The following is a 14,059-nucleotide window of genomic DNA, read 5'->3' on the forward strand; positions in this document are numbered from 1 at the left end:
CCAAGCGTGAAGCTATTTTAGTCACCAGACTCTGCCATATATATTTAGTTGTATAGTGTATAGTCACAATTAGTCTATTTTAGTCACCAGATTCCTCACCACCTGGTCCACGTTTTTGGACTTGGTGTCATCGACTTCTTGTAAACCACGAAGGCACAATGTAATGTTTTAAACCTACCTAACCTCTCTCATCTGTATAGTCACAATTAGTCTAGTTTATTCACCAGATTCCTCACCACCTGGTCCACGTTATTGGACTTGGTGTCATCGACTTCTTGTAAACCACGGAAGCATAATGTAATGTTTTAAACCTACCTAACCTCTCATCTCACCTCATTTCATCTTTTACTTTCCATCTTTGTATCAGTGTCCTCTGGTGAACTTTGACTCGTTGCTCATTGGTGGTTCCGGCCTCTCGTCTTTTCAGAACCACACACATCGTCACAGGTCTCTGTTTGCTGCGGTTGAACTTTGAAGCGGTCTCTGACCATCTCAGATCTACGCCCTCACCATCTGAGATTTGCACCCACACACCGTCGTGACGCCGTTGCTCTCAGTTTCTCCATCTTCTCAGACCATTATATAGTTGGGAACCGTGAAACGGGCTCGGTCACGGTTAAACCCAACGGTTCGGTTCCCGTTCTATTTTTAAGGGAATTGTTGAGAACGATTCTAGTTCTGATTCCGATTTCCGACAGAACTCGCACCAAATCGAACCGAACCGTGTGCACCCCGAAAGACTACCGGTGTGTCGAAGCCCACCCAAAGAAAAAAATGGTCCTGTCTCTGTTGAGTCGTTGACTTGACTTGAAAAGTTAACTTGGCTGTTGGGATTTCTGGACCTTGTCAATTTCCAATTCCAGAAAGAGAAAATCTGCAGATCCGTTGCCCACACTAGAGAGAGAAAGAGACATCTGAGCTTTATAATTTGTAGAATGGTAATGGAATCGGAGGTTGGTGAAAGATTATCATAAATTGTTTGTGTTCGAGCAGAGAGAGAAAGGAGGGGAACCTGAGCTTCTTGTATTTGATAGGGTTTGTGTTACCCCATACACACCTATATACTAGGTTGGTTTATCAAAGCTTAATTGATATTCGATCAATGGAGCGGAAAAGAAAGGGAAAAGAGGTAAGCATGCCAAGCCCTCCCCAATCTGCAGAACTCTTGGGTGATGAAATTGTAAGACTCGAATGTGAAGTGTTCTTGAATTCCAGAAGCTCAGACACTAGTTGCCACACTTTCTCAGATGACCTGTACAATCATCTCATAGGCGTACGAATTGACACAATTTGGGACGATAATAAGGATGATGGGGAAAGAGAAGAGATTGGAGATGTAGCCCTAACAGCAATCTGGAAGTCGAAGGTGTCAATTCCTATATTCTCCAAAAACTATGCTTCCAGTAGTAGGTGCCTTCAAGAGCTCACCCAGATGGTGAAGTGCAAGGGAAGTACGGGACAATTGATTCTGCCCATCTTCTACGACGTCCAACACTCTGATGTGAAGCATCAATCTGGATGTTACGAGGAAGCCTTTCACGAGCACGCCAAATGTTTCGACGACATAACTGTTGAGGCATGGAAGGCGGCACTGAGAGAGGTTGGACAACTCAAGGGTTGGGACTTGACCAGAGAACCTCACTCTCATGGGTACGTAATTCCATCATTTGATTATTTATTTATCCTGCGAGCCCCTTATTTTATTGCATGTGTATTGCATGTGTAGTTAATGTTGGTTCGAATTCAACAAATCATAAACAACAATAAGCAAGAAGCTTCATTTAGAACTTAAAAATCAAATTAGGCAGATAGAAGCACAAATATAACAAGGATTTTAAGCTTTTCTTGTTTGTGAATCTGCTAGTACTTCAAATAATTTTGAAGTCTATTTTTAATTCAAAAAGCCTAAAATAAATATTATTATAAATTAATGTTTCGTGACTTTGCTAGTACTTCAAATAATTTTAAGCCTATATTTGATTCAAAAAGACTAAAAAAATAATTATAACTTAAAATCAAAATATAGAGAGTATAAATCATTTTATAGTTCTAATTTGATTTCCTTTGGTAATAATTTTCTTTTCATTTTCCACCTTGACATTAATCAGGTCTGAAGGAGTCAAATTCATAAAAGAGAATATTCTTCCAACAGTATTGTTGGCGCTAAAGAAGAATTGCATGCCTGTACCTGACAACTTGATTGGAATGGATCACCACTTGAATGAAATGATGCGACTGTTAGACAATGTCTCCAATGAAGTACGAATAGTTGGTATCCATGGCATGAGTGGTATTGGCAAGACAACTGTTGCCAAATTCATCTACAATAAGCTTCTCGAGTGCTTTGAATGCTGTAGTTTTCTGGCAGATATTCGAGAAACAATGCAACAACCCAAGGGTGTTAGTTGTTTACAGAAACAAATTCTTGCTGACACCCTAAAAAGGTGTCCTGAAATTGTTGGTGTTGATAGTGGAATCGACTCGATTAAAAACGTGGTTGTCAAAAAGAAAGTGTTCATTGTTCTGGATGACATGGATGAAAGCTCGCATTTTACTAGGCTTGTGGGAAAGCGTGATTGGTTTCATACAGGGAGTAGGATCATAATTACAACTAAAGACAGACATGTTTTAGATAATCTTAAAGTGGATGCGACTTATGAACTTCCAGTAATGGATCATGTGCAATCTCTCCAACTTTTTAGCATGCATGCATTTAGAAAGAAGTGGCCCCCAAATGATTATGTTAATATCTCTACAGATGTTGCGTTAACTGCTGCTGGGCTTCCTCTAGCTCTTGAGGTTATAGGTTCATTTCTATCTGGCATGGAGAAAGCGGTATGGGAGGATACATTGAAGAAATTGGAAAAATTGTCGCGCGATGAAGTCGATAAAAAGTTGAGAGTAATTTATGACGCATTAGATTTTGCGCAACAACAGATCTTTCTCGATATTGCATGCCTTTTTGCTGGGATGGATAAAGCAGCTGGATTTTACATGTGGGATGACTGTGGCTATCATCCAGAAAGGGAATTGAATGTCCTTTGTCTTATGTCTCTAATGAATGTGGGAGATGCTAATGAGCTGAAGATGCATGATCAGTTTATTTCTCTTGGTCGGAAAATCGTCTATGAAGAAAAGATTCGGGGAAATCGTAGTAGGTTGTGGAATCACGAGGAAGCCTTGAACATATTGGAGGGACGAAGGGTAAGATTTTAGTGATCCGAATTTTATTCCTCTTATATATATATATTGTTTAACCTTTCGAAAAAAAAAATAAAAATAAAAAAATAAAATATATATATATATATATATATATATATACCCCTTATTAAGTGTAATAAGTTGGAGAAATCTGGTCTTCTTTTTTGTATTGGCAGGGAACAGAAAAGGTGGAAGCCCTGAGTCTTCATTTTGAATTAGGGCCTGAAAAGAAGCCTCGCTTTACAAGTAAGGAATTTGCAAAACTAGTGAATCTAAGGTATCTCCGAGTGGATGGCATGGACCTTGTTGGGGATTTTGAGCATTGTTTGGCCAGGTTAAGATGGCTTAATTGGCGCAGTTGCCCTTCGCATTTTAAACCAACCAATTTTTATCTAGAGAATCTAGTCATTCTTGATCTGTCAGATAGTGGCATCACAGAAGACTGGGGGGGTTGGAATCAAATCAAGGTATTGTATAATATCCATACTTTTGCTTCTTCTTGTAAACTTTAATTATTCGTACAAATCATTCATCTCAAATAATCATAAATCTCAAAATCTTAAAACTTTATTATTTTCAGAGTCCTATAATGCATAAATTAATAGTTAGATATAATAAATACCTCGATCTGTAATTACAAATATCATAAAAATCAATTCAAATGTCGAGATCTTTTCTACGGAACGAACAATGTGTTAAACTACAAGTCCAAATAATAGCCAAAGCGTGGAAACCGATTTATCTCTCTTGAACTTTTGCACACAAAAATATTATGCGTGTTATTTTCATTCGTGTACATAACTGATGGGAATATGCACTTTTATAAAGGCAGAGAGAGGACCAATTTTCATTTTAGTAACTTTAATTCTACTTTCCATCAAAGTAAGGAATAAATAGGAAAATACTTCTCCAATAATTAATTACCAAAAAGATAATTTATAAGTTGATCAAATAATATAATATCAGTTTGATATCTATTTACTTAACCACCAAATAATAGAAATAAAATCACGTGTCCAAATTATGTGGGTCACAAATATAATAAAATATCTTACAGTCTCCCAGTTGGCCCATATGACAATTTCCACAGTGGTTTAATAAAATAGTCATTAATGTGTACCATAAATCAGATTATACCCTTAAGTTGGTTATCATAAATACTATGGAAAATAAATTACCAATGTGAGTCATGGCGATTATATGTCACTAAATGACAAAATCTCTTCCATGTATCACAATATTAGTAACCTGTTTAACATAGTCTATAAATGAGAAGTATCAATAATAATCCAACAATAATGTCTTTTCCAAGACTATTCCTATTACCACTTATTAAAGCAATACATACATGTACATTAATTAATAGAAAATATTATAAACACATTTAATGAGTGCAAAATATCAAATATACAATTAAAAAATAATTATCATTGACTACATTCAAGACCCATTCTTTCAACATGTTCCATAAATGTCTTGGGTGGCAGTCTGTGACGACCCTGAATTTTACAAAACCAGTATGTCATGTGATGACCCAAAACGGATCCAAAAATGCGAAAGCTAAACATGAACAAGTCTATAGAGATGTATGTCATCCCTAAGACACAAAAACAACCTTCCTAGAAGTCCCGTGACTCAGCGGAAGTAAGACCGGAGTTAGGGTTTCAAAACCCTCCAAGGAATGGACTAAGGGCAAAATGGTCATTTTAAATAGAAATGGGTACCACCGTGCACACCACTGGAAAGACAACAAAAAATTAACAAAGATGGACTCAAGAATCACTTGATTCGAAGTCCAGACAGCAAGGATATCAAGTCTTGAAGTCAAAGGAAGGAAACCCTTTCCTAGTTCAAACCAAATCATGACACTACTTCACTAAAACTTGAATATCTTGAGGTAAAAATGGAATCTGAAGCTGTAATTAGTACCATTGGAAAGATTATTTCAATGCGGTCAATTTAGACTTAAGAATGGACTAATTCGGAGTTAAAACGAAGAAGATATGGTGATTTAAAGTCGGAAGAGCAGTGCTAAAACAAGGTGCAAGAAGGATGGATGAGCGCTCGTAAATGAGCTCACCACGGCGCAGTAGCCAATTTCCTAATTACGAGCGCTCATCCCCCATGGACGAGCGCTCGTCCGGCAGACAAGCTTAGTAGCTTTTTGGACTTTAAACGCAATTTTGAGGACTTTCTGGGCTTTTTTGAAAAAAAAAAAACACAAAGAAGAACTCCCCCCTAAAAAATCATGTTTTCTAGCCAACTATGCCAAAAGAAAACTTTATTTTTCATGTAAAAATTCCCAAAATGCCCTTATGCATAGTTTTTTTGTAAAAGAAAAGTGAAATGAGTCCATTGGAGGCTCATTTCACCAAGGAAGGAGTTTTGTCCGGAAACGATCATGTACGCAGACGTAACTTACCTATTGGGATGTGCTACAATGACCCATGACTTAAAAATATTGCCGATGCAAAATCACCCGACAGCTAAAAAAGGCGAAAACGCACATGAAATGAAAATTTTGAAATCCAAAATTCTGAAATAGTTTCAAATTATCGTTTGGCCCTTGGTTACACTTCGTACATGATTAATGAGACCCTATGGAAGTTCTAAAATGCACTTCCTACACCCCATGCAAATGTAGTGAAGCTAATACTTGTCATTTTTCTAATTTCCCATAGTATAATTTGAAAGTAAAGTTGTTTATAATATAAAGTAAGTGTCATTGGCCTACGGTCTCATCTCATACAAGTCAAATACATCACAAAAGGTGTATTTAGGTATACATTACATATTATTTGAACAAAGTTTATAACTTTTGACATAATAAACCAAAATGAAGTATGATATGCTAACAAGTGCATATTATAGTATAACAAAAATATTCCAAGTAGTCAAATAAGCCTAGGGATGTTTTGATTCCCATAATAACGTCTCTTTTCCTAAAAAATAACCCGATAACTTTGGGTGAGTAAACAAGTTACTCGTAGGGAATGAGCATGCATAGACCTATCTTTTTACAAGATTATTACATTAACATGACATAATTCAAAAGGGGTCATGCCACCTAAAGTCTATGTCAAAATGTTTCTATTGGATCACTCCTAAGTCATATTAACATAAGACACATGAATTAAAATATCTATGAGATTGAATAAGATTGGAATAATCCACACAACACGACATGATTTAAATCTTAAAGGAATACAACTTGAAATTTAAATAGTGAAATCAACCAATGTGGATGCTTGGATATTGCCCGGATTAAAACCGTATTCTTGGGATCACTTTAAGACTACTAACCCATGGGTACCTTCCCCTAGTGCGCACTATAGTGTAGGGAGCTCTCTATCTCCCTTACTAGAACCAAGTTCTAGCTAAATCAAGTTCTTGATGATATCCCAAGTCTCCAAAATCAACAAGTGGTGCAACAAAGAGTGTATCAAGATACAAGTACTACATTAAACCACATTCCGTGCATAATCAAGATTTTGGAACACACAAGTCATGCCCTAAGTCCTCAACTATAATGGCATGTGAAATGTCAAGAAATCATAGTATGCATCTACATAGACTACAAACTAGTATTTATAACACAAGGAATCCATTGATGTAAATATACCACTAGTATAAGATTAATGATTTAATTATTTGTTTAATAACACTTGAGCAATTAAATCATTTCAATGAAAGGGTGCAAGTTCATTAACTACATTAATAAAGTTAAGTTGCAACAAGTCATGATACATGAAAAAGGCAAAAGCCCCATGAAATAGATGTCCAAATCATTAAAACACTAAGTAGAAATTAATTAACCTAAGTAATTAATTTATCTAAAAATCAAAGTTGTTCAAAAATTCTCAAAATAATATATGTGAAAGATCACTCGATGGTCATTGCATATATTAAATCAAAAGTACAAAATGAGCAAGATATCATCATGTAGAATGTAATTAATTTAAAATAATTAATTCTCTAGATTTCAAAAGTTATTCAAATAATCCCAAATTAATATATAACAAGAATTAAGTCATGGCCATGCTATATATCAAGTCTAAAATGGGATATAAGTAATGTACAATTAAGTAGAATTTAAATCAAATCAAATTAATTAAATCTTTAGATTTTAAAATAACTCCAAATGATTTTATACTAATACAAATTATAGATCAAGTCATGGCCTTTAAGAAAATCATGTCCTAGCTTAATTTCATGCAAGGTATAACAACCTACTAATTTAAAAATTAAGTAAAAGACATGTAACAATTTATAGTAAACTATAAAAACAATCAAAACACTTAGATTAAAAACCTAAATCACCCCTACCTTATTAGAGAAAAGTATCTCTAAAATTCAAGGCAAGCAAGCTCCAAATGATATACCCATCAAGGGTTATGTAGAGGAGGATGAGGGGAACTAAAAGTATTCCCAAGTTTAAGGTTGAATGTGAGAGGAAGGGCTTCAAAAATCAATTTCAAAGCCTAAGCATCAAATTTATCTAATGGTGGCTAGATTTTCTTTTCAAGAAAGGGATAAGATAAAATGGTGAAGGTGAAATGTGAGTGGGGGATATAGAGATCCTCCACTCACTATGTGAACTCGCACCATTATCAACACACACTACTTTAGGTCAATTACACAAAAATCCCTCTTTAAAACTATAATCCCAAAATAACCAAAAATATTTGCAAAAGGGTCCCTCCTCTAAATATCTTGCAAACTTAATTGCAAAGTGGTCCTCAAGATAAAAATAATTACTTATAGTAATTACACAAATAACCCCAAAAGAAAGAAAAAATTCTAAACAAGTGTACATCCATACCCCTAAGGAAGAAAGTACACTAATAACATGCATTTCTAAGAAAGCAAAAATAAACATTTCTAAGAAATCATGTCCAATAGATGCATGTAAAAGTGGAAACAAAACCGAACACAAGAAGTGAGGTTATGCAAGGGAAAACAAAACTGGGAAAAAGGCAAAAGAGAAAAGAAGAAGAAAAAAAAAAAAAAGAGCCAAAAAAAAGGAAAGAAGGGAAATGACCGGGTCATTACAACATCCCCTCCTTAAAGAGATTTCGTCCCTGAAATTAGGCCGTACCTGAAAGAGAGAACAAATGGGGATACCGGGAGCGAACCTCCTGCTCGAGCTCCCAGGTAGCCTCCTCCACACCGTGATGGTTCCACAAGACCTTGACCAATAGAATGGTCTTTGTCTGCAAGGCCTACTCCTGTGAATCAAGAATCTGGACCAGACCTTCCTCGTAGGTCACGTACTCATCAATGACCACATCGGTCCACCGTAGAATATGCGATGGGTTTTGGTCGTACTTCCTCAGTATAGAAACATGAAAGACGTCGTGAACTCTATCCAGGTCTGGCGGCAACGCCAAATGATAAGCAACCTCACCAACGTGCTCCAAAATCTCAAATGGACCAATGAACCTAAGAGACAACTTGTTCGCCTGTTGAATCTCATAAGCCCCTTGCGCGAAGAAATCTTAAGAAAGACATGGTCCTCTACCTCAAAAGGCAAGGATCATCTCCTCCTGTCAGCGTAACTCTTCTGTCTGCTCTGTGCGGTAGCTAGCCGCTGCCGAATCAACTTAATTTTCTCTGTAGTCTCAATGACAATGTCGGGACCCAAGGCAATGGTATCACCGACCTCAGTCAAACAAACTGGAGATCTGCAAAGTCTGCCATACAACGCCTCAAAAGGTGCCATGCCAATACTGGTTTGGTAACTGTTGTTGCAGGCAAACTCCATTAAAGGCAAGTAATCTTCCTAACTACCCCCGAAATCCAAAATGCAATCTCGTAGCATATCTTCCAATATCTAAATGGTACGCTCTGACTGACCATCAGTTTGAGGATGGAATACCATGCTGAAATGAACCCCCGTATCAAGAGCCTTTTGAAAACTCTACCAAAAGTGAAATGTGAATCTCGGATCCCTATCCGAAACAATGGATACCGGAACCCGTGAAGCCTAACAATCTGCCTCACATACAGCCCACTCAATCTTTCTGCACCGTCTATCACTGCCATTGGCAAGAAGTGTGCTGTCTTAGTCAACCTGTCAACTATGACCCAAACAACATCATTCCCTGCCTGGGACCTCAGAAATCCTGTCACAAAATCCATAGTGATGTGCTCCCATTTTCACTCAACTGTTGGCAATGATTGCAACAATCTGGCTAGTCTCTAATGCTCTACCTTCACTTGCTGACAAGTAAGGCATCGAGTTACGAACTGTGAAACATCCCGTTTCATGCCTTTCTACCAAAACTGTCGCCGCAAATTGTGATACCTCTTTATACCACCAAGATGAACTACGAGCCGAGAGTGGTAAATATCCCAAAGAACGTCATCGTAACAAGACAAGGGAACAAACATCATCCCTATGTACCTAAAACCACCGTCTGAATGCAAAGTCCAACCCTTAACATTCTCGCCACCCGAAATCTGAATGTGGATGGACTTCATCTCCCCACCCATCTATTGTGCCTCAATAACTCTACTGACTAAAGATGGTTGATCCACAAGGCTAAATAAGATAGCCGGTGAAACATCTTCAAACATCTGCAAACCCAAATCTACAAGCTCGTCTAGTATCTTCCATTTACGAATGGAAATGCTAACTAGAGTTTTCCGTGACTTTTTACTCAGCGCATCGGCCACCACATTGGCCTTACCCGGATGGTATTGTAATTCAAAGTCATAGTCCTCCATGAACTCAGCCCATCTGCGTTGTCTCAAGTTCAAATCCTTCTGAGAGAATAGATATTTGAGACTCTTGTGATCGGAGAAAACCTCAAACTTTTCCCCGTACAAGTAGTGTCTCCACCCCTTCAGGGCAAAGATAACTGCTGCTAATTCCAAATCATGTGTCGGATAATTTAACTCGTGAGTCTTCAACTGTCGGGACCCATAAGCAACCACCCGCTGTCTGCATCAGGACAAAAGATCACATAGCCCAAACCACGTTCAGGAATAATCAAAATTGGAACCGATATCAACTTATTCCTAAAAATCAAACTCACAGGCCTCGTTCCATGCAAACTTGACCCCCTTACAGGTAAGTCGAGTCATAGGTGCCGCTAAACGAGAGAAATCCCGAACAAATCTCCGGTAGTAGCCGGCTAGGCCAAAGAAACTCCGAATCTCAAACACTATCTTCGGACGCTCCTAATCCATCAAGACTCAATTTTTGACGGATCCACTGTAACACTGCCCCTTGACACAACATATCCAAGGAATTTCACTTTCGGTAGCCAAAATTCGCATTTCTCAAACTTGACGTACAACCGATTATCCCTAAGGATCTGCAACACTGTCCTCAAATGAAACTCATGTTTCTCCACTGAAGTTGAGTATACAAGAATGTTGTCGATGAAAGCCACAACGAACTGATCAAGATGGTCACTGAATACACGGTTTATCAAGTCCATAAAAGCTGCCGGGGTATTGGTCAAACTAAATAGCATCACCAGAAACTCATAATGGCCATACCGTGTGCAGAAAGCGGTCTTGGATTTATCCTCATCCTTAACCCTCAATTGATAGTAACCCGATCTCAAATCAATCTTTGAAAAATAAGTGGCTCCCTTCAACTGATTAAACAAGTCATTAATCCTAGGCAAAGGATACCTGTTCTTGATCGTAACATGGTTCAGTTTGTGATAATCGATGTAAAGTCTCAAGGACCCATCATTCTTCTTCGCAAAAAGAACCGGTGCTCCCCATGGTGAAGCACTGGGACGTATAAAGCCCTTAGCTTTCAAATCATCTAACTGAGCTTTCAGCTCATCCAGCTCTGCCGGTGCCATACGGTACAGTACCATAGAGATCGGCATAGTACCGGGAATGACGTCGATGGAAAAGACAACTTCCCGAAGAAGAGAAAGCTCCGTCAACTCCTCTAGAAAGACATCCAGAAACTCCACAACAACTGTCGAAAAAACATGGCCCAAACTGCTATCCTCGTCGGCTAATAGGCTAGCCAAGTAGGACCTGTGGTGACTCCAATCACCAATACTGAAAATCATCATTGAGTGGGAATTGCTCTGATCTCCCATGAAGTGAAAACAATCTCCCATGAGAGTGCAAGCAAACACTCACCTGCGAAAACAATCGATCGTGGCATGGAAGAAAGACAACCAGTCCATTCCAAGAGTGACGTTAAAAACCGTCATGTCAAGAACAACGAAATCAAACTCTAAGGTTCGCCCTGCTATCTCGATAGCACAACCCCGACAAACACGATCCAAAGACATTAGACCCCCGACTGGCGTGTTAACACGAAGACAACTGTCCCACTGTGTGATCTCCAGACCCAATGAGTATGCAAATGATACAGATATGAAGGAATGAGATGCACCCGTATCTACAGGGACTCTAGCCCAAAAACTGAAGACTGGAAAGATACCTCGAACTGTGAATGGTTTTGCTAAGGCGTCAGACTGTGGAAAGGTATAAACTCACCCATGAGTCCCAAAATGTTGCGTGCTGTCCTACTGGCCTGACTGATGTACAGAAGCAGAGGGCGTAGAGCCTCTAGCAGGATAAGAACTAACTAGCACTGCTGGCTGTGGTGCCTGAGGTACCCTGAAACTAGACTGAGCAACAGATGACCGTGCTGGAGTGGCCTATGAACCTGTGCCACTCTGTGCCCTACTCCGTGGATGAGGGCAATCCTTCCTCATATGACCAGGCTGCTTGCAGTAGTTGTAAGTCCCCTGAAACCCTTCCCTAGAGCTAAAGACCTACTAACCTGGGAATGACTGCCCTGAGGATGCAACTGCGGGCAACGAGGCTTGATATGCCCCGACTGCTGACAGTGGTGACAAATCAACTTCCACAAGGAAATAAGAACTGTAGGTGCAGACTGAGCCTGCTGTGACTATCCCTGAACACGAGAACTTAGCCTTCTTCCACTAAACCTTCAACAAATACTGATGAAGCCTCTCTACGAGACTGCTTATATGAACCTTTGATCTTATGCTGATCTTTCTCCTCTGCCTCAACCATCATAGCCCTCTGGACCACTTCCCCATAGGTCATCAAATCTAACATTGAAATCTGTGGCCTAATATCAAGATATAACCCATCCTGAAACTTCCTTGCCCTGAGCTCATCGGTAGCTACCATTTCTGGTGCATAGTGGGAAAGAGAAGTGAAGCGTGTCTCATACTTAATGACACTCATCATACCCTGATAGAGACCTGTGAACTGCACTCTCATGTCCTACCTAATAGCCCTCGGAAAAAAGCAATTGAAGAACCATGTCCTGAATCGGCATCTCCACTAGATATTGGTCATGGACCTCCACCAGATATCGGCATCTCCGATGAACATAAAGGCAATCAAGGAGATCTTCAATCGGTCTGTAGGTACTGCCATGCTATCGAGCTTGCATACCATGAGATTAAGCCATGCTTCTGAGGCAAGCAGATCCATACTCCCTGCAAATTGGTCGATCTTAATCCATTGTAACTTTATAACATAGTCCAATGCCTCATTAGGAACTAGCGCCGGTACCAGAATCTATATCCCTACAATATGCTGATGAAACATCTACTGAATAGACTCTGACATCCCCAGAGCCACTCCCTGTGCGATCTGCTCATCATAAGTCGATGCTCGTGGTGGATTAGGATTCACGCCACGAGGTCGAGTCCTGGGCCTCCCTGACCTCAGGTGAGCTCGGTGTCTGCAACCTGCTCTTCGGTGGCATATGCTCGAGGTGGATTAGCATCCACACCCCGAGCTGGAGCCCTGACCCTACCAAGAAAATCCCCGACAAGCTCTGTGTCCTCAACCTGCTCATCTGCTCCGGCGTGATGAGAAAACTCTCCGCGAGTCAAAACCATGATGTTAAACGCACGAAAGGAAAGAGGTTAAGAATAACACAAGTTATTATGACCGAAGGCAACTCTCGCTATGAATGCACGAAATAAGAAGCATGTCAATGTATGTAATGATGTGTCTCTTGCAATCGTGCGATATCGTGTAGGATATAGCTCTATGCAAAGAGGATGTCGAACCCACAGAGAGATGGAATTTGTATTAGCCTTTAAATTAGTTTCATAGTTTACAAAAAACTTGGTTATAGAGTTTGTTGGTTGTCACGATTTAACAAACTTGAATTAAACAAAATATGAAATAAAAGCAAATTAAACTAAATTGAATGATCTGATAGGGAAAATCTTTAATTGAATCAACTCTGGGATTTTAACCAATTTTGTTTTCAAATGAACTGAACTCAATAACATTTCTTCAGTTCAGAGTTTAAAGAAAGATGTTTTATAACTTTAGCTAACTATAACCTATTTGCGGTTAGCGTGGACTATTCACCTACCTACTCTACCTACTTTAACTATTGTGTGAATGAACCACCTTTCCTAAGCATAGATTATGAAAACGTTCTTTTGTAAAATACATTGGAACACCATTATATGACCTCTATCCCTGTGTCCGACAGGGCTCCGCTAGATACCGTACAACAAGGTAGGTTGAGAATAGAATATAAATTATTATATCTAAGATAAGGTAATAACAATTTATATTCTACTAAAGCATGAAAAATCACTTGAGTTGTCTCAAGTGCTCATAGTCATATAATCAAGAAAACATTGTATATTAAAATAAACCCAGAGTCAAAACAATCAAACCATAATATAACGTTGGGTTACATCAGTACCCTAAGAAAGGGATTAGTTACTCATGACAAGGTTGTATAACATCTGTGTTGAGTTCATCTCTATCGTCACAGACGGCACCTCTCTTCTCAGGATCTGTACTTCTAAGGTTGTAGGAACCCTAAAAGCCACCACACCTTCAGCCTTTTGAATAACACCGT

At 39.0% G+C, this 14,059-nt stretch overlaps 1 protein-coding gene across 1 annotated transcript in view; it reads left to right on the forward strand.

Annotated features, from left to right (window-relative positions):
- The first annotated feature begins 341 nt into the window (after positions 1-341).
- LOC132275773 (disease resistance protein L6-like) overlaps positions 342-14,059 on the forward strand; it is a 38,177-nt gene continuing 24,459 nt past the window's right edge. The window contains exons 1-3 of the mRNA XM_059777026.1: positions 342-1,650; positions 2,109-3,204; positions 3,378-3,668. Coding sequence (XP_059633009.1) covers positions 1,103-1,650; positions 2,109-3,204; positions 3,378-3,668 — 1,935 coding nt within the window. The 5' untranslated portion in view covers positions 342-1,102. The remainder of the gene's footprint in view (positions 1,651-2,108; positions 3,205-3,377; positions 3,669-14,059) is intronic.

Source organism: Cornus florida, unplaced genomic scaffold (assembly GCF_030987335.1).
Source record: "Cornus florida cultivar Cherokee Brave unplaced genomic scaffold, ASM3098733v1 CherokeeBrave_3.0.0_Hap2_Chr01, whole genome shotgun sequence".
Classification (NCBI taxonomy): domain Eukaryota; kingdom Viridiplantae; phylum Streptophyta; class Magnoliopsida; order Cornales; family Cornaceae; genus Cornus; species Cornus florida.